General features: G+C 44.7%; 1 protein-coding gene across 1 annotated transcript in view; it reads right to left on the minus strand.

The window, feature by feature from the left end:
• LOC143282836 (organic cation transporter protein-like) overlaps nt 1-20,840 on the minus strand; it is a 49,689-nt gene that overhangs the window by 18,883 nt on the left and 9,966 nt on the right. The window contains exons 2-5 of the mRNA XM_076588661.1: nt 11,326-11,504; nt 3,891-4,251; nt 3,486-3,589; nt 585-739 (exon numbers count right to left, since the gene is read on the minus strand). Coding sequence (XP_076444776.1) covers nt 585-739; nt 3,486-3,589; nt 3,891-4,251; nt 11,326-11,468 — 763 coding nt within the window. The 5' untranslated portion in view covers nt 11,469-11,504. The remainder of the gene's footprint in view (nt 1-584; nt 740-3,485; nt 3,590-3,890; nt 4,252-11,325; nt 11,505-20,840) is intronic.

Genomic DNA, 20,840 nt, shown 5'->3' on the forward strand with positions numbered 1-20,840 from the left:
ATTTATCATCACATCACCGCGTCACCACATCGTCACATCAGGCATAACCACAGCATCACATCACTACATCGTCACATCACCACTACATCAGACATAACCATATCCTCATCACCCCCACACGTCCTCATTACCCTCACACCCTAACCATGGTTTTCATATGTCTGTGTACAATACGTGCATCCGTATGTATACAGGTCGGTGGCCTTGCATTAATAAAACAGTTCTTAGTTCTGAGTTCACCTCCACATCTTCATCACCCATACATCACCACATCCTCATCATCCTTATCACCCCCATCCTCCTCACCCCCACATCAAAACAGTTCTGAGTTAACCTCTACATCCTCATCACCCTTACATCACCACATCCTCATCATCCTTATCACCCCCCAAACTCATCACCCCGCACATGCTCATCACCCCCCACCCCTCATCACCCCTACATCACCACATCCTCATCATCCTTATCACCCCACACCCCTTATCACCCCCACATCCTCATCACACACCCCCCCCCCCCCACTCATCATCCCCCACATGGGGGAGCGGGGATGGGAGGGGCGGGGGGGCCTGTCGTGCACTGACCCAGCACAAAGCCCGACACCATCATTCCCATCAGACCCGTGCCTGACAGGAAGCGGAAGGCCAGCAGCATTTCCGGCGAGGTGGGGTAGGCGGAAGCGATGCCAAAAGCTATCAGGACCACCAGACACACAAAGTAGATCCTCTTGCGGCCCATCCTGCACAGCAGCAGCAGCAGCACATCATCAGCTTCTTCCTCACCACACCACCACGTGCAGATGGTGTATGTGTGTGTGTGGAGGGAAGGAGGTTTTGAAAGAAACATCGTCACACTGCGTGTGAAGTAATGGTCCATACGGAAACATAAAATAGAGATATCTAGAAGAGAGATTCAGGAAGGCAGAGGAGATACACACAGAGGAGAAACAGACAGAGGGGGGGAACAAACAGAGGTTAGAAGTCAGAGGACAGAGAAGGGACAGACAGGACTGAGGACAGACAGAGGAGGAACAAACAGAGGACAGAGAAGGGACAGACAGAGGACTGAGGACAGACAGAGGAGGAACAAACAGAGGACAGAGAAGGGACAGACAGAGGACTGAGGACAGACAGAGGAGGAACAAACAGAGATCAGAGGACAGAGGAGGGACAGACAGAGAACAGAGGACAGACAGAGGGGGAACAAACAGAGGTCAGAGGTCAGAGGGCAGAGGAAGGACAGACAGAGGACTGAGGACAGACTGAGGGGGAACAGGTCAGAGGACAGAGGAGGGACAGGGGAAAAAAGAGAGGAGGGACAGACAAAGGAAAGAGGACAGAGGAGAAACAGAGGACAGACAAAGGAAGGACAGACAGAGGTGAGACAGAGTAGGGACGGACAGAGGACAGAGGAAACAGAGCAGGGACAGACAGAGGAGATACAGGAAAGCAGGGAAGAGAATTGGACACAGACGAAAGACTGAGACAGACACACAGGGGGAGGAACATACAGGGGACAGACAGTGGATGATGATAGACAGAGGAAAAATAGATATGAGGACAGAAAGAGGAGGGAGAGACAGAGGAGAAGCAGACGAGGGACGGACAAGAGGAAAGACAGTGGAGAGGCCAACAGAGAACAGAGGAAAGACAGTGGAGAGACCAACAGAGGGCAGAGGAAAGACAGTGGAGAGACCAACAGAGGGCAGAGGAAAGACAGTGGAGAGGCCAACAGAGGGCAGAGGAAAGACAGTGGAGAGGCCAACAGAGAACAGAGGAAAGACAGTGGAGAGGCCAACAGAGGGCAGAGGAAAGACAGTGGAGAGGCCAACAGAGAACAGAGGAAAGACAGTGGAGAGGCCAACAGAGGACAGAGGAAAGACAGTGGAGAGGCCAAATGAGAACAGAGGAAAGACAGTGGAGAGGCCAACAGAGGGCAGAGGAAAGACAGTGGAGAGGACAGAGGAAAGACAGTGGAGAGGCCAACAGAGGGCAGAGGAAAGACAATGGAGAGGCCAACAGAGGACAGAGGAAAGACAGTGGAGAGGACAGAGGAAAGACAGTGGAGAGGCCAACAGAGAACAGAGGAAAGACAGTGGAGAGGCCAACAGAGAACAGAGGAAAGACAGTGGAGAGGCCAACAGAGGACAGAGGAAAGACAGTGGAGAGGACAGAGGAAAGACAGTGGAGAGGCCAACAGAGGACAGAGGAAAGACAGTGGAGAGGCCAACAGAGGACAGAGGAAAGACAATGGAGAGGCCAACAGAGGACAGAGGAAAGACAGTGGAGAGGACAGAGGAAAGACAGTGGAGAGGCCAACAGAGGACAGAGGAAAGACAGTGGAGAGGACAGAGAGAGGAAGACATGGAGACAACAGAGGCAGAGGAAAGACAGTGAGAGGCCAACAGAGGACAGAGGAAAGACAGTGGAGAGGCCAACAGAGGACAGAGGAAAGACAGTGGAGAGGCCAACAGAGGACAGAAAGAAGTGGAGCCGGGCAGAGGAAAGACAGTGGAGAGGCCAACAGAGGACAGAGGAAAGACAGTGGAGAGGCCAACAGAGGACAGAGGCCAACACAGGCAGAGGAAAGACAGTGGAGAGGAACACGAGGAAAGACAGTGGAGAGGCCAACAGAGGACAGAGGAAAGACAGTGGAGAAGGGAAAGAACAGTGAGAGGCCAACAAGGGCAGAGGAAAAACAGTGGAGAGGCCAACAGAGGACAGAGGAAAGACAGTGGAGAGGCCAACAGAGGGCAGAGGAAAGACAGTGGAGAGGCCAACAGGAGGGCAGAGGAAAGACAGTGGAGAGGCCAACAGAGGACAGAGGCCAACACAGGGCAGAGGAAAGACAGTGGAGAGGCCAACAGAGGACAAAGTAAAGACAGTGGAGAGGCCAACAGAGGGCAGAGGAAAGACAGTGGAGAGGCCAACAGAGGGCAGAGGAAAGACAGTGGAGAGGCCAACAGAGGACAGAGGAAAGACAGTGGAGAGGCCAACAGAGGGAAGAGGAAAGACAGTGGAGAGGCCAACAGAGGGCAGAGGAAAGACAGTGGAGAGGCCAACAGAGGGCAGAGGAAAGACAATGGAGAGGCCAACAGAGGGCAGAGGAAAGACAGTGGAGAGGCCAACAGAGGACAGAGGAAAGACAGTGGAGAGGCCAACAGAGGACAAAGGAAAGACAGTGGAGAGGCCAACAGAGGACAGAGGCCAACACAGGGCAGAGGAAAGACAGTGGAGAGGCCAACAGAGGGCAGAGGAAAGACAGTGGAGAGGCCAACAGAGGACAAAGGAAAGACAGTGGAGAGGCCAACAGAGGACAGAGGAAAGACAGTGGAGAGGCCAACAGAGGACAGAGGCCAACACAGGGCAAACACGGGAGGACAGACAGGGTGTGTGTGTGTGTGTGGGGGGGGGGGGGGGGCAGGGGGCGGGGGGGGCACAGACAAAGCAGCGCAGTACAGAGGAGGGAGAAGCTGAAAGACTGACCAGTCACATAGGACAGAGACCAGCGAGGACCCTGCCAGGAAGCCCGCCATCATCATCATGTTGGAGTGAGCTCTGTACTGCTTCCTCCCACACACCAGGTCAAACTGCGACACCATCATCATCATCATCATCACATTCATTATCGTCATCACCATGCTCCTCAACATCACACCATCATCATCATTATCACCACCACCACCACCACCATCATCATCACCATAATCATCATCATAATCATCATCATCATCATGTACATGGTACTCCACACATCCACCCACTTACCCATCTGTCATACCAACCACACCCCACTCTAACTCCCGCCCCCCCCCCTCCTTACCACCACCCCACCCACACACACCCATAACTGTCGGCACACACACACACACACACACACACACACACAACCTTGGTGATGAGGGTGGCGGTGAACTCTGATTGGTCGTACACCCAGCGCGTGCACTCTTCCGTGCCCTCCTCCCCCCTCCCCCACCACACCCACGTGCCGTTCGCCCCCGTAGTGTTGATGGCTGCGCCGTCGTCATAGTAGTAGGAGTGATGGGGTGCCGTGCTGGTGTCGTAGTAGGTGCGGGCGCTGGTGGCGGTGGTGTGGGTGGAGCCGTTGTGGAGGTGGGTGTAGCGAAGACAGGAGTGAAAGGTGAGCTGGCCGTTGGGCCCCAGGGTGGAGGGGATGGCCCTCAGCGCCATCTGGCGGTGAGCCTCGCTCTGGAACTGGTAGGTGTCGTTGCTCAGACCGGGGATGGCGCATCTGCCACACGCGCAACAGAAAGACACATAGATTATATATATATATATATATATATATATATATATATATATATATATATATATATACATAGATAGATAGATAGATAGATAGATAGATGTGTGTGTGTCTATCATACAGGACAGACAGAGGACAGATAACACACACACACACACACACACACACACACACATACACACACACACAGAGGACTGAATTGAACACTAAAATGTTTAATGTCATTAGCTGAGAAGCTCTGGTGACATAGTAGGTACTCATCAGAAGAAAATGGTGCAAAATAGATGAAATGGAACAGAAAGGAAAAAAACAAAAACAGAATTGAAACTACATAAACTAATAAGAGATTTGCGACACTTTGGCACTTTGTCATTAGCTTAAAAGTACATGTGACAGGAGGGGTAATTTACCTTTTTTTTCTGTCGTTCGTCTCCAAGGTTTGGACGTTTCACAGAAAACGAAGTACAGATAAATCGTATACTAAATATTTACGCATGTAACATCGACACACATCATATCAATACAAGACACATACTAAATTACACATAAATCATATTATATTTACGCATGGAACATCAAAACCCAGAGAGAGAGAGAGAGAGAGAGAGAGAGAGAGTGAGAGAGAGAGAGAATCACACTGCTTGTCAATCGCTCCACTTGTTTTAAAGCATGTCAAAATTTCGCTTTATTTGACTCCCTCAGGGCTGTCACAACTGAGAAACGAACCAATCACTTTTGAAACAAGTTCGGGGTAAAAAAAAAAAAAAAGTGGGGGGTGGGGGGAGGGATGGGGGGGGGAGGAATCAGACAGGAGGGAGGAGATCACACACGCACGCACACACACACGCACGCACACTCACACACGCACGTACACACACACGCACACACACATACACACACACGCACACACACACACACACGCACACACACATACACACGCACACACACATACACAAGAACACAAACACACACACACACATACACACGCACACACACACACACACAAGGAAACCCGCCGTGACAATGAACACAACACACACACACGCACACACACAAACCAAAAAACAACAAAAAACAAAAAACAACAACAAAAAAACAACAACAAACAAACAAAAAAGAACTAGCAGATCACACAATACCGTATGCACTAAGACACGATACAAACTAACGCAACACAATACATCGCAATGCAGCGCAAGATGGCTTAATTATTAACTGATTCACACCACGTGACAAAAGCACATGGCACACGCAATTCAGTACGATACAATGCAGTACACAGCATTACATATCACCCACATATAAAACATGTCTTTTGACAGGAGCTGTTTATATAAACTGGCAAAGGTGAAGGTTAGGTGTGTATGTTTTTTGTTTTTTTTTCAAGGAAGAGGATAAGGGGAGTGGGGGTGAGGGAGGGGGGGAGTAGAGAGGGGGTAGGGGGTGAGGGGGAGCAAACAGAGGGGAGGGGGGTGGCGGGGTTCCAGGCGCCCAGCTCTCCTCAGCGTCAAGAAGCTGGGGTGTAAACATCGCAGCTGATGATGTTGGGGGAGTGGTGTGGGGGGTGGGGGTGGATATATTACACAGGGCTCACACACACACACACACACACACACACACACACACACACACACACACACACAAAACACGCACACACACGCATTCACACACAGACACACACGAACATACATGGCTCACACATGGCTAACACGTGCACACAGCATCTACCTACATATTTCATAATGGTTATTATCATCATCATCATCACTGTCTTCGTTGTCGTCATAAATATCATCATCATCATCATCGTCATCATTACCACAACATCACCATCACTGTATTATTACTATCGTTATCATTATTATCATCATCATCATCTTTCTTGAGCAGAAGTTTTCTCGACTCTGAATGAAAACGTTTCAACTAATTTGTATATCTCTGTGGTCTCACACCATCTTTATCCTTCAGCAAATGATGATGATGCTACTACTACTTCTACTACTACTACTACTATTCTATTTTATTCTGTTTAGCGCTATATTGCAAGCATAAACAAGTTCTAAGCGCTTTCCAAACCCAGTACTTAAAGTGAAACGAGAAACCTTTAAAAAGTAGTAGAAACATAAAAGGTAAAAGACTAATAAAACAATCATTGATATTATAAAAACACAACGCACAAAACTCACAAAGTAACATACTCTCATATACTAGAGCTGCTACACACACACACACACACACACACACACACACACACACACACACACACGAACCTGACTAAACGGCTGAGATAATAAATAGCTATTTTCAGTTAAAATGTTTTCACGTGGAAAGGAGCAAAATAAAGTTTTGGACAGAAAAGGTGGTGTATGCAGGAAAGTCTTGGGCTGGTTAGTGGCAGTGAAGTGCCCTGGAAACTCCATTCACTCACTGCCAACAAGTTCAACCCGAGATTTTCCTGAATCAGTTTTTCAAAATCATTTTCACGAGGAGGCGTCATTGCGTTCGGGCTAATCCATACACACTACACCACACATCTTTTCAGACAGATGCCTTACCAGCAGCATAACCCAACACGCTTGGTCAGACCATAGGCGCATGCGTATCGTAGTTGTTTACCTATCAGAATGGATTTTTTCTGCAGAATGTTGGTCTAGCGGACAAGCCTTTTTGTTGCCGTGGGTTCTTTTACGGTGCGCCGAGTGCATACTGCAAACCGGACCTCGGTTTATCATCTCATCCAGAATGACTTGACTCTCAGTTTGATTGTTCCAGTCAAACCTGGGAGAAGGGGCGAGATCGGAAATAGAACCCACACCCTGACGGACACAGTACTGGCAGATGAACGTCTTAACTATCCTGCCACCTTCTTCTTGAATCAACTGTTCTGAAGAAAGTGGTGAAAGACCACCGAAATGGACAAGTAAGTCGAAACTTTATCATTGCCATTATTATTATTATTATCATTATCATAAATCGCCACCCGCTGTGGCGAAATGGTTTGCATTATGGACTAGCGACAAGAATATCACCGCTGGAATTATGTTAGCTGGTTAGAAATTGGTTTGAAATAACACCCCATCCTCTCTTAATGTCCACACATCATTCAGTAAATTTAGACATCCATATCATTCACATGATTTTATTTAAAATTCTCTCTTCCTCTGGCTCTGCATCTCTGTTTCAGTCTGTCTGTATCCGTAACACCCCCCCCCCCACCCCCCGACCTCTCTCTCTCTCTTCTTCAAAAATGATTGAAATATGCACGCATCTGAATCCATTTGAAGATATACAACTATGTTCATGATGTGCGTGTTTAGCACCTCAAGTGTGTATATTATGATGTTTTGACATGCATGCTACGATTACACTGACATGTGCATGTTTATGTATGTATGTATGTATGTATTTTAGTGTGTCCGAATGTCCTCCATGTTCTTCAGCCACCTTTTGTTATCTTTGTGAAAATTTTTATTTCTTTGCCCTGAGGGTTGGGTTAAAAAACAACAACCCACCAACCAAGCAAAAAACAACAACAAAAAACAAAAACAAAACAAAACAAAAAAAAGTGCATGGATATTCCACTTCTCTCATGAAAAGAAATCTTTCATCTCTCTCTCAGTTTCTGTCCATATGTCTGTCTGTCTGTCGCGGTCTCTCTCTGCGTCTCTCATTGTCTGTCTGTCTCGGTCTCTCTCAGTCTCTGTCTATCTATCTGTCTGTCCTTGTCTATCTCTGTGTCTCTCATTGTCGGTCTGTCTGTCTCCCTCTTTCTGTGTCTGTCTTCTTTCCCTCATCCTCTTCCTCATTCTTCTGCTTCTTGTTTTTCTTCTTCTTCAGTTCTCTCTGACGCACAAAGTGCGTTTGTGTGTGTGTGTGTGTGTGTGTGTGTGTGTGTGTTTCATGATTTTTTTTTCTTTTCTTCTCTTCTTCTTTCTTTTGTGGAATGGCTTTGAATTGTGAAATAATGGTATATTTTGATTGTGTTTTGATTTTGTGCTCATTTTCACTTTTTTAGCTTTATTCCCTCTTTAGGGCGAGGGCTGGATGTAAAAAAGCATGTTACTTGCTTATCTATTACCCTCGTTAATAAAGATTTTGTCTTGTCTTGTCTTGTCTCCCTGTCTGTCTTTGTATCTCTGTGTGGGGGTACGAGGTGGGGATGGGAAGAGGCTGGAAAAAAGATCTATCCCCCCCCCGCCCCCCGCCTCTCTCTCTCTCGCCCCCTATCTCCTCCCTCACTCTCTCTTCCCTGTTTCTCCCCCCCCCTCCCCCAAACTCTGTCTCTCTGGTGGCAGAGAGGAAGGGGGAGACAGGTGCCCTCATAGTGTACCATTACAATGGAAATAACCAGAGTGCCAGGTATATTGGAGCACGTGTTTGTTGTTGGTGTTTGTGTTTGTGTTGGTGGGGGTATTGGCGGCGGTGGTATTTTCTTTTCGTGTGTGCTTCTCTTCATAACGTCTTCTTCGCTGGTGTGCCTTTTCAATGAACATGTTTGTTTGTCTTCTGAAATTGGACATTTTGGCCTTGCTCATTGAATGTACGATGAATGAATGAATGATGTATGATTAGGATACTTGTATAGCGCCTATCCTCGGTCGGAGACCAAGCTCTAAGCGCTTTACAAACACGGGGTCATTTGCACAACAGGCTGCCCAACCTGGGTAGAGCCGACTGACGACTGCCATTGGGTTGCTCATCATTCGTTTCCTGAGTCATTCAATCAGGTTTCAGGCACGCACACATTCGGTGATGATGATGGCCTTGATGCCATGTCTGTTTGTTAGTGACCTGGCGTATTAGCAGCGAAGACATGTTGTATGTTGATGTTGATTTGGGACATATTTTGCAAATTAATCGTCTGTGGTGATGGCGCACTTTAATTCAGTTTTTTTTCTTTCTACTCTGCTGGAACATTTACACTACACAATCCTCTCTCTCTCTCTCTCATATACACACAGACACACACCCGTGCGCACGCACTACTCCCCCCCCCCCCCCCCCCGCCCCGCGCGCACCCCCCACACCTCCGCCTCCTCCACACACACACACACACACACTTACAAACATTTATTAATACCTGAAGCTGTCGACCAAAAAGTCGCAATCAAGCCGTGCCATGTTTGAGAAATCTGACAGTTATCACAATCGGACGGGACCAGACACTGATGCGAATCCCATGCCCTTACATAATTATGTTCTACGGCCTTACAGCAAAACGGTTCTGAGTTCTCTCTCTCTCTCTCTCTCTCTCTCTTTCTATCTCTCTCTTCTCTTTCTATCTCTTAAGACGCTCATCTGAAAATCATGAGAGCCCGAAAGGGTCTGGGTTCAAGTTTCGTCTCTCTCTTTGTCCCAAGTTTAACTGGAAAATCAAACCGAGCGTCTAGTCATTCGGATGAGACGATTAACCGACGCCCCGTGTGTAGCACGAACTTGGCTTACTGAAAAAGAACCCATGATGACGAGAGTATGGTCCCCTGGCAAAATTCTGCAGAAAAAATCCACTCTGATATGTACACACACACACACACACACACACATATGTATATATACATACACACACACATGCACTCAAGGCCTGACTAAGCGCATTGGGTTACGCTGCTGGTAAGGCATCTGCAGAGCACATGTGGTGTAGCGAATGTAGATTTGTCCGAACGCAGTGACGCCTCCTGAAACTGAAACAAAACCTCTCTCTCTCTCTCTCTCCTCTAGTGTCCTTGTTATTTATTTACAGCGTCATTGTACTGTACATAAATATCTATATCGATGTTTGCACATGCGTGTGTAACTCTGGTGTTGCTGTTGTGAGTTTTGACTCTCACTGGGTTTTTTTTTCTTCTTTTCTTCTTCTGGTTTTTTCCATCGTTATATTATTATTCTTGCCCAGAGGGTCGGATGTAAACAAGCGCTTTGTGCTTACTCCTTTACCCTCTTAAGTTAAAATCTGTGTGTGTGTGTGTGTGTGTGTGTGTGTGTGTGTGTGTGTTGTTTACAACAGTATATATTCAACTCAGTTGAACGAACGACTCAGTTTCGAGTTGTGAGTGTTCTGGGCTGGTGGGTTCATGCCGCGGTGAAGGATGTGCCGTAAAAAAAAATCGTGAAACGTTACACTCTCGTTTCCTCCCTCTAACGTTTTTATGTTACAACAGCGAATGACAGCTTGGCACTGCGCACCTTGTATACAATCTCCCTCCTTCTTCACCGACTTCTCTACCTGCTATGATTGTTGTCTGCAAAATAGAAAGTGATGGGGTGTGTGGGTGGGTGTGCGTGGGGGGTGAGGGGGGGGAGCAGGGGAGGAGGAGGAGGGGGAGGAGGGAGCGGGGCGAGGGGGGGATGGACGTGAGGGGGCCGGGGGGAGGAGGAGGGTGGGTGTCCTGTAAGGAGCGTGGGGGAGGGGGGTGGACAGGGGGCGGGGGCAATGCCAGAGATGTGCCGCCGTTGGCGGTAAGGCTTGTGAATACGCGCGAGAATAGAACATCTTCATTCCACATACCTGATATCTTTTCTCCCTTAGTACTATTGTCTGTGTCTGGTTCTGTCTGTCAGCAGCAAGGGGGGGGGGGGGGGGGGGGGGGGGGGTTGATTTTACGGGTTTCTTTTGTGACAAGAAATCGACGAAGAAAGTGTCAAGGCAGGTAGAAGTCGATGAAGAAAGTTTCAAGGCAGATAAAAATCCACGAAGAAGAAAGTGTCAAGGGAGATAAAAATCGACGAAGGAGAAACTGTCAAGGCAGATAAAACCGACGAAGAAAGTCTCCCTACAGTCGCAACCCGAAAATGATGTTGATAAAAACGAGTGTCGGCAATTTTGAACATTGAACTGGTTGAACAAAGATATTCTCTTCTTTGCCTCACTCATAATAAAACAAAGATCCCCCACCCATCCACCCTGTGCGTGCGTGTGTGTGTGTGTGTGTGTGTGTGTGTGTGTGTGTGTGTGTGTGCATCTTACAATCCGGACGTGCGCACGTGAATGTGTGTGTGTGCGTGCGCGCGCGCGTGTGTGTATATGTGTGCGTGTGTGTGTGTGTGTGTGTGTGCACATACCTGTGTTTAGGAACGAAGACTGTGAAGACGAGCAGCATGACCTGGTAGCCCTTGAAGAGCACGGGAAGGGAGACGATCAGGTATAACCTCTTCTGGTACTTGCCGAACTCTCCCAGCCTCTTGAGCGCCGCGTCGAAATCCATGTCGTCCCTCTCTCCTCTCCTCACCACGACCCCGATCTGCACACGTCACACCCCTCCACTATACGCGTCACTCCTCTACTGTACACGTCCCATTCCTCCACTGTACACGTCATAACCTTCCACTGTAAACGTCACACCCTCCACTGTACACGTCAAAACCTTCCACTGTACACGTCAAACCCCTCCAATGTACATGTCACACCCTTCACAGTATACGTCATAGTCTTCCATTGTACACGTCATGCCCCTTCACTGTACACGTCACACCTTTCACAGTATACGCCATAGTCTTCCACTGTACACGTCACAACCGTCCACTGTACATGCCACACCCCTCCAATGTACACATAATAAGTCTACCACTGCACAGGTCAACCCCCCATCCCACTGTACACATGACACCCCCCCACTGCACACGTCACACCCTTCCAGTTTATACGTCACACCCCTCCACTGTACACGTCACAACTTCCATTGTATATGTGTTAGTCTTGCATTGTACATGTCACTCCCCCCTCACACCCCCTGCACTGTTCAAGTCACACCCTTCACTGTACGTGTCACACCCTCCGCTGTTCACGTCACACATTACACTGTATACGTCATAGTCCTGCACTGTTCACGTCACACCCTTCACAGAGTGTGCCATAATCTTCCAATGTACACGTCACACCCTCCACTGTGCACGTCACATCCCTTCATTGTATACGTATTAGTCTTCCATTAAACACGTCACTTCCCTCCACTGTACACGTCACACCTTACACTGTACACGTCACACCCCATCTGCTGTCCATGTCATACTCCTTCGCTGTACACGTCACACATCTCCGCTGTACACGTCAGTTTTTCCACTGTACAAATCACTGTACACGTCACACCCCTCAACAGTACACGTCATAGTCCTCAGAACATACGGCATATCCATGAATCCACTGCTCACCTCACAGCTGTCAGCATGAAAGAGTCACATCCCTGCACAGTACACATGGAAACATGCGTGGCGCACGGGATGGTATCAAAATAATGACAGGAACGGAGCATTACACACTTGGCAGTAGCATTTACACACATACACACGCGCGCGCACGCGCACACATACATACGGACACACGCACGCACGCATACACACACACGCACTGAAACAACAACGAAACGAAACAAAATAAGCAGAACGTCTCTGCACTGCTTGGCGTATTTCACTGCAGATCGACGATAAACATTTTGGGAAGGCGACAATACATATTGTATCGGAGCTTCAAAATACGATGAGGAGGTGTGAGATTGGTGATGATTATGTTGAATGAATCCATTATTGAATAAAATGCTGTAGAGTTCTTGTTTTTGCGTCCGTGTTCAAGACAAGCCATGGATCCAAAATGGGCGTTGATGGTTGAAAACTCGTGTTGCGTGTTTTTCCTGTCCAATGTCTTGCACTGTATCTGTCCGGCAGAAGTCTGCAATTATCTCCTATGTCCTAAAGAATTGCAGTCCCTCATCTGTCAATGATAACGGAATAGTTATGTAAACACATACCAGTTGTGTGGTGATGAAATGCTTTCATAGTTCGACCTGAACTAGTGGCAAAATATAAGGCATGCCTTCAAGAAGTTCAACATAAGCATACACAAATCTCCCAGTTTCCGCGACAAAAATGACGTCAGCAGAGAATGACCTCAAGATGATAAATGATCTCATGTTAACAATGTTGCTCTACAAGTTTTGCGGTTGTTGATTGTTTTGTTTTCTTCTTCTTCAGTTCACTAAATGTGACGCAGCACGCGAAAATCCGGCTAAAGTAGCAATTTATCATTTTTTACATTTGTATACCTTCTACAAGTTTAAAAATCACAGTTTAAAATGAAGAAAACAGAATGGATCTATCTGTCAGTTTTTTTGTTTTTGTTTTTCTATTATTCTTTTAAAAGTTCGTGTGCCCCAGAAGTATAAATGGAGAAATCGGCTCATGCAAAAAAACACACACACATATTTGTGTGCCTTTGACTTAAAAAAAACAGGAATAATCCTAAATACCTATGTGGTGTCAAAAGATTCAGAACAGAATAAACTTTAAATTTCCATATAAAAAAGGCACAGGAAAATTCGTATTTTCTCTCTGCATTACTCAAACGAAGATTAGTAGGAATACAAGAGGAATGACGTCATGCAATACAGATTATTCAGCCACATGGAAAACCCCACATATTTGTCTGCCTGTAACTTTAAAACAAGAGTTTTCCTGGACATATGTGTGGTGTCAGACGATTGAGGGTTACGTAAAGTTTAGATTTCGATATCACAAAGGCACAGGAAAATTCGTATTTTCTCTCGGTGCTCAAACAAAGACAAGAATGGCAAGTAGAGGAGTGACGTCACGCAATACAGATTATACAGCCACAAGAGAGCCGACGGCGACAGTGAAAGTCCAAATATTTCACGCCAAAACCAAAGCTGATGCATGAATCTTTGGAACTTCGGCTTAGATCCAGACCAAACTACCGTTTACGAACTGCAGTCATATGTATTGCCACACAATCAGCTGATGTAAAATCAGCCTGGAACATAGACTTAATTATTAATCTCTATGGCCTGGAAGCGTAAATCCACTGACTGTTATAACTGAAGTGACGATCATGCCCTTTGTATGCAGCATTACCAACAGCTCCAGTTTCTTGACAAGGATGGAGATCGTGTGCGAAAGTAGTTTGGGAAGTGAGAGTGCGAGCGTGCGTGTGTGTGTATGTGCGTGTGTGCGCGCGCGCATGTACATATGTGTGCGCGTTTGTATGTTTTGTGCATGCTCGCATGTGTACGTGTGCGTATGTGCGCGTGTGTACCCGTGTGTATATGTGTATGTGTGCCCACGTGTTCGTTTGCGGTTTATGAGCGTTTGTGTGTATGTGTTTGTGTATCCGAGTGATGTTGAAGTGTATGTGTGTGTGTGTGTGTGTGTGTTTGTGTGTGTGTGTGTGTGTGTGTGTGTGTTTTCGCGCTCGCATATGTGTTTTCCCTTAAGTGTGAAAAACATGGTGTGTGTGCGCACGCCACATGCGCGCATGCACACACACATAAATACACACTGTGGGCCGTGGGCAAATCCGCACGCTCCCGAACAAAAGAAAATCTTGTATTGTTCAAAGTGGAAATGCGCGTTTGATCCGCCAATCACAAATCGTCGAAAGAAATGGACTTGCCCTGAGTGTCTGTCGAAAATATTTCACCAAAATTTGCTTTTGGCATTTTTGTTACACGTTTGTAAAGCCAAAAAAAGTCGCAACAAACATAGAGGAAGTGTGAAACTTTGACAGATCTAAACAATGATCTTAAACCAATGAAATAAAGATGGGTGTGGGCTGTTTCGTTTGCACACACAACTTGGGTTCGAAAAACACTAGTATCAGATGGTGATCAAAAATATGATATGTATCTGATTCATATCAGTACTGTTAACTCCCCCATCCCTTCCTTTTCTCACTTTTTTGTTTTTGTTTTTGTTTTTTTGTTCAGAAGGAATCGCGCATAAACCATGGCTTTGCTTGCTGGCAAAAGCAAAAGAAAAGCATGGAACACATGGACTGTGTAAGCAAACTATTAATGCTTTCCTAATGATGATGGATAACCAGACTAAGTCCCCGAGCACATCGTTGAGCAGTTTGTTGCCCTGCTGTTTGATTCTCTGAACAACCTGTGTGTCGTCAGCATGGTCAGACAGCCTCTCCTCGCGAAAGTGAAAAACACTGGAAAATACTTCATCCACATCAGCAGCTCTTGAACGGCACACAAAGAGAGCAGTTTATCCGAGAGAGTGCTTTCATTTGGAGTGTGAGCGAAAGACGTGGCGACCTTTGTAGACCGTTCTGCAAAAGCTCAAGACACTTGATGTGAACTGATTCACTGCTCCTGAACAGTGGTGTGCTGAGAAAGGTGCAAATGCTGCAAGACCAACTGAAAGTGCACATCCTTGTGTATATATGGCAGGGACTGTCACAAAGACTAAATATTGCCCAGTTGGAAAGGGACAACCCAACTAGTCGAGAAGGGTTTTTCAGCAACTTTGTGATACCAACTTGATGTTTTAGTTTTTCAGTCAAGCTGAAACTATCAAAATTGTTTATTTGGTTTCACAAAGTGCACATGCACTTTGTGACTCTTGTAACCACACATCTGATGACATGCAAGTGGGATTTTCATCTCAAGAAACCGTCCCCACCCCTACCCCCAAACTCTCATCATCCCTCCTTTTCCACTGTCCTTTGATGTCTCGTGAGAGTGATGAATAAATCAACGCCCACTAACCACACCCTAACACTTATTCAGAGCCACAAGTCTCTGCTACAGATCTCCTTTACAATATCTGTGATGTGGCCTGGTGTCCTAATGGTAGATGCAAGCAGGCAGCAACCGGTCTGGTGCTGTGGTTGGAATGGACTGGTCACTTTTGAAACTTTTGTTATGAATTGTGCCAGTCAGATATATATCTGATCATGTAAGTATGTTGTTGGATCAGTCGTTCACAGTCAAAATCAGTTACTAGAGCACTGTCTGGAAGAAGAAGACCTTGACTGATGGGTAAAAGCAGATTTACAATTTATTAAACTTCTGAGGACTGCGAGTTAACCCTTTCACCGCCAGTCAATTTAGAGTACAAAATTCCCTTGTGGTATAAACATAGAAAAGATAGTGGCTAAGAATAGCTGGGGATTCCCCCTGCGATGTATAGAAAATATGGCCTATCATACCACCGAACATAAAGAGCAGTAAGTTCATGGATAACAGACCAATGAATGGTCACCTTTCAGTGACATGGGTCCTCTACCACGCCTGTGCATAAACGCGAGCTTGGCGGTGAAAGGGTTAAACATTCATTTTTGTATGCTTTTTAGTATCATAGCAAATATGATTTGAAACGAGAACGGTCTTACTGTATTTCCCACATTATAAGATATCTGTTTCGGTAGTCACAAGAGAATGATTATACGCAGTTACCACGAACTTAAAAAACATATGTTGTTGTTCAGGCATTAGAACCCCCCGCCCCCCCTCCACCCGCCTAATTATGGATTTGCTGGTCAAGGCATCCTGCTGTGACTTTATTTCACATTTGATTAATCTCCTGACGTGCAGCTGACAGACTTTAAACAACACAAATCAGTTAGATTCCAGGTAAGCTGTTTATGAATATAGCTAATACAGATATAGCGCAGCAAAGCATATGTGTGAATGGTCACAAGTAGTGCGATAAAAAAAACACACTGTTTAGAACAATAGTCACCATAATGTAGTCAGTGCGTGCAGTGACCTAATTTCAAGACTAAATCTAACCATTTGAAGAAAGTGCTGCTAGGTCTATATGCCTCAAAATGTTGATAGCATCATAGTATATGAGTGCAACACATATTTTCATTCAGTTGTCTCTAGCTACAAATTTTATATTTGTCTTCAAAACATTTTACGTTACGGGTTTGCTAGTCCAGGTCATCTGGTTATACTGTGACCAAATTACATGTTAGGTGCTTAATATATTAAGCAAAGTGTCTGAAACGAATAATACACATAACACAACAACACACTGACTGTTTGAAAATCAAAAGTGATGCTAGAAGGAAAGACAACATTTAGATCTGCAGTTACAGTAACGCAGCCGGTGCGTGAAGGGTTGCCTAATTTCATAGCTATTTGTATCAGATAGACTCACAGTTCCTGTGTGCAACAGGTCATGATTTCACTTGACAACCTAACTCTTGGGATTCCTTGAGAATGCTGCGAGCCGCTTAGCAGATGATGTTTTCGAAGACGCCATATTTGTTCACTTCACGTTGCGTCGATTTTATGAACACACAGGTCCTTCGATGAATTTTCGTTGAGTCACACACACCACAGAATGAAACAACATCAATTTCAAATATTCCACAGAAAGCCTGAAATGTCAATAAAAATGATTTTTTTCTAACTTTGAGTCGGAAACTTGGCAAAATTCGAAGAATCGATGGGACTCAGCTAAAGTCGCAACTTCCAGAGGGTAGCCAGTAAAACCGTTAAAAACTGACTGCATTCATACGCTATCTTGATTCAGAAGGTCTGGGGAGAGATGATCAATGCCTGTTCACTACTCATTTCCATTTATGACTTCGCAGACCGGAATTTCCCCGTTTTCGTTGCTTTCGGCATGCAACTGAAATAGGGCAAAAGAGTGCATTATTTTTCTACATGGCTTTGACACGCTTGCACCTGAAAACACTGAAAATACTACAGTTCCAGGGGTTTTTGTGCAAAAATACTCACCGACAGCAAAGATAAGACTTCGAAGATGCGATATTTATACAAATCCCGATCTTGATGATTTTGACCCTGACCACTTTTTTTGTGTACAGCCAAGAATCGCTGGACGCGACTTTAACCGGGTTTTCGCGTGCTGCGTCACAAGTAACTGATTGTTGCGAATTTAATTTATTGTCACTTGTGAAGAAAAAAAACACAAAAAAACATGGCATTTTCTTCATATAGCGGGGGATGTAAGCAATATCGCACTGCACTTTTGAGTGAAAGATAGAGCATTTGCGTGTAGACACATTTAATCATACTGACTTTTTTCTTTCTTTTTTTTAATTTTTTTTTAGTGAGATAGACATCTTGAGAGTCATCCGTGAGAGACGCAATGGTCGATTAAAAATTTGTCACTCGTATACCATACCTCCACCTTCATGTTATCTTTCTTTTTTTTCTTTTTGTTGCTGCTCCACTTTTTCTGTTCCCACAACAGAATAAAACAAGGACGGATAAAGTCACTTTTGTATGTTTTAAGAAAATAACTTTTTAAAAGTGCTCGTCTAATCAGAGATGTAGAGCTTTTACTACCTTTTTGCAGTGAACATCGATTCACAGCACCGATGTTTAATCTACAAGTCCAAATGTAAGTTTGAACAGAAAGAGCTCCTGTCAATGAAGGACAATTTATGCGCAGTTTCAACTCTTACTTTCTTTTCAGAACAGTCTATAAAGAAATATAATCTACTTTAAAGATTAAGAAGCATTGGGGCATACTCATGTATATAATTCATGTAAAATACCGAAATGGGAGTTTCCCTAATGGAAATGTGAAGCACCGGTCGTGATAAACAATGGCTGCTGCTAGCACGCGGGAAAATAATTCGATGGGAAATCTATAATAGAATTAAGTAAAACAAAAAAGTATATGATCATACTTTTCATTATCCTAGAAGCATTTGTTTTCATGTGATTCTAAATTATATAACTACACTGTTGATAATCAAGAGACTTGATTGATCATACATTCTTTAATTACGTTTGCATTATCGGAGTAGTTCCACTAGATCTAATCAGCGTGACACTGACTTGTTTTTATTGAATCGACTGTCGTTTGTGTTTTATTTGTATGATCTAAGAAGGATTTTCACAATAGATTGACCCAGTGATATCCACGTTATATCTTTAAAAAAAAATTGTTTTAAATAATTTGTAAGCAGTGTAATTATTCATCATTTAAAGAAACAAATATCTGCTGCTCCAGTGATGCTTTGCAGGATTGAAAAATGTATGATCGCATGTTCTTGTCAAGTTGTGTCGTGAACAAGGTTTATATTTTAGTTACTGATTGGTATTGTTCTTTGCTTGATTTCTGAAAATAAAAAAAACAGCAATAACATCGCCACTTCTAAGAAGTTTAGATATAGAACGAGTAGTTCTTGCGCCTGACACTTTGCAACCGCTGAGAGGCAGACACCTGAATGCTTCTTCATGTTGCTATGTCAGAGATGAGCATAACAGAGTGCTCTTATGTGTTTAAGTATGCGTGTATGGATGTATTTACATATCTATGTATATGTTTATGTTTGCATCTATGTATGCATCTATGTTTGTATCTGTGTATGTATCCATGTATGTGTGTAAATGTATGCGTCCATGGTAACCGTGTAAAAAAAGTACACCAAATTCGGCTTCCAATTTTCCACACACTTTACATTATGACTGATGTATGTAAGTATGTATGTATGTATCTACACACACACACACACACACACACACACACACACACATATATATATATATATATATATATATCATAGCAACTATGATCTGACACGAGAACTGTCTGACTGTATTTCCTACATTATAAAATATCTGTTTCGGTAGTTGCAATAGCATGATTATACCCAGTTACGATGACCTAATTAAATATATCTTGTTGTTCAGACATGAGAGATATCTTTCAGGCCTAATTATGGATTTAATAGTCAAGGCCATCATATCTTGCTGTGACCTTATTACAGATTTAATCAATCTCCCGACTTGCGGCTGATAGACTTTAAACACCATCAATTTAATTAGATTCCAGTTAATCAGAGTGTTTATGAATATAGATTAACCGGATCTAGCACAGCACAGTATTTGTGTGACTGGTCACAAGTAGTGGGATAAACAAACACACAGTTAAGAACATCAGTCAACGTAATGTAGTAAAAACGTGCGTGCACAGTGACCTAACTTCATGATTAAAATTAACCAATTGAAGAAACTGCTGATAGGTCTATGTGCCTCAAAATGTTCAGAAAGCATCACAGTACATATGCGCAACACCTCATATTTTCATTCAGTTGTCTCTGGCTACAACTTTAATTCAAATTGTGTCTTCAAAACATTTCAAGTTACGGGTTTACCGATCCAGGTCATCTGGTTTTAATGTGACCTAATTACATGTTTAGTGCTAATTCTATTAAACAAAGTGTCTGAAACGAATAACATACATCATATAACATCACAATGGTTGTTTGGAAAAAATCAAAAGCGATGCTCAGAAATAAGACAACATTTAGATCTGCAGTTACAGTGACACGGCCGGTGCGTGAAGGGTGGCCTAATTTCATAGCTATTTATAGCCGAACGAGGAAAGTTCAGGATGTCTATGTGCCTAAATATGTTCAGACTGAGTTACAGTACATGCGTAAAACAGGTCATGCTTTCACTCCATTTAGCAGTATTCGCCTGACGTTTGGGCCTTTGGTGCCCAGCTGATACAGGAACGGCCTGTCTGAGTTACGGGAGACGCTTTCCCACTGCTATCCTCTGGTGGAAGCAAGTGCCCAGCCCCTGACGAAGGGCAACCAGCATGACTGTCAAGGCATGGTGCAACGGAGCTCCTTTTATGGGCAAGCCACCCATCAGTCAAGTATACAATCATTGTGTTTGTCTGTCCGTGGGTGACATGCCATAGCCCGAGACATATTGCGCAGCATCCTTCATAACATTTGCAGTTTCCTTGTATGAAAGTGCGCGCGCGCGCGCGCGCACACACACACACACACACACACACACACACACACACACTACAATGGACCTTGCTCAAACAGAAATGAA

This window comes from Babylonia areolata, chromosome 6, assembly GCF_041734735.1.
Source record: "Babylonia areolata isolate BAREFJ2019XMU chromosome 6, ASM4173473v1, whole genome shotgun sequence".
Classification (NCBI taxonomy): domain Eukaryota; kingdom Metazoa; phylum Mollusca; class Gastropoda; order Neogastropoda; family Buccinidae; genus Babylonia; species Babylonia areolata.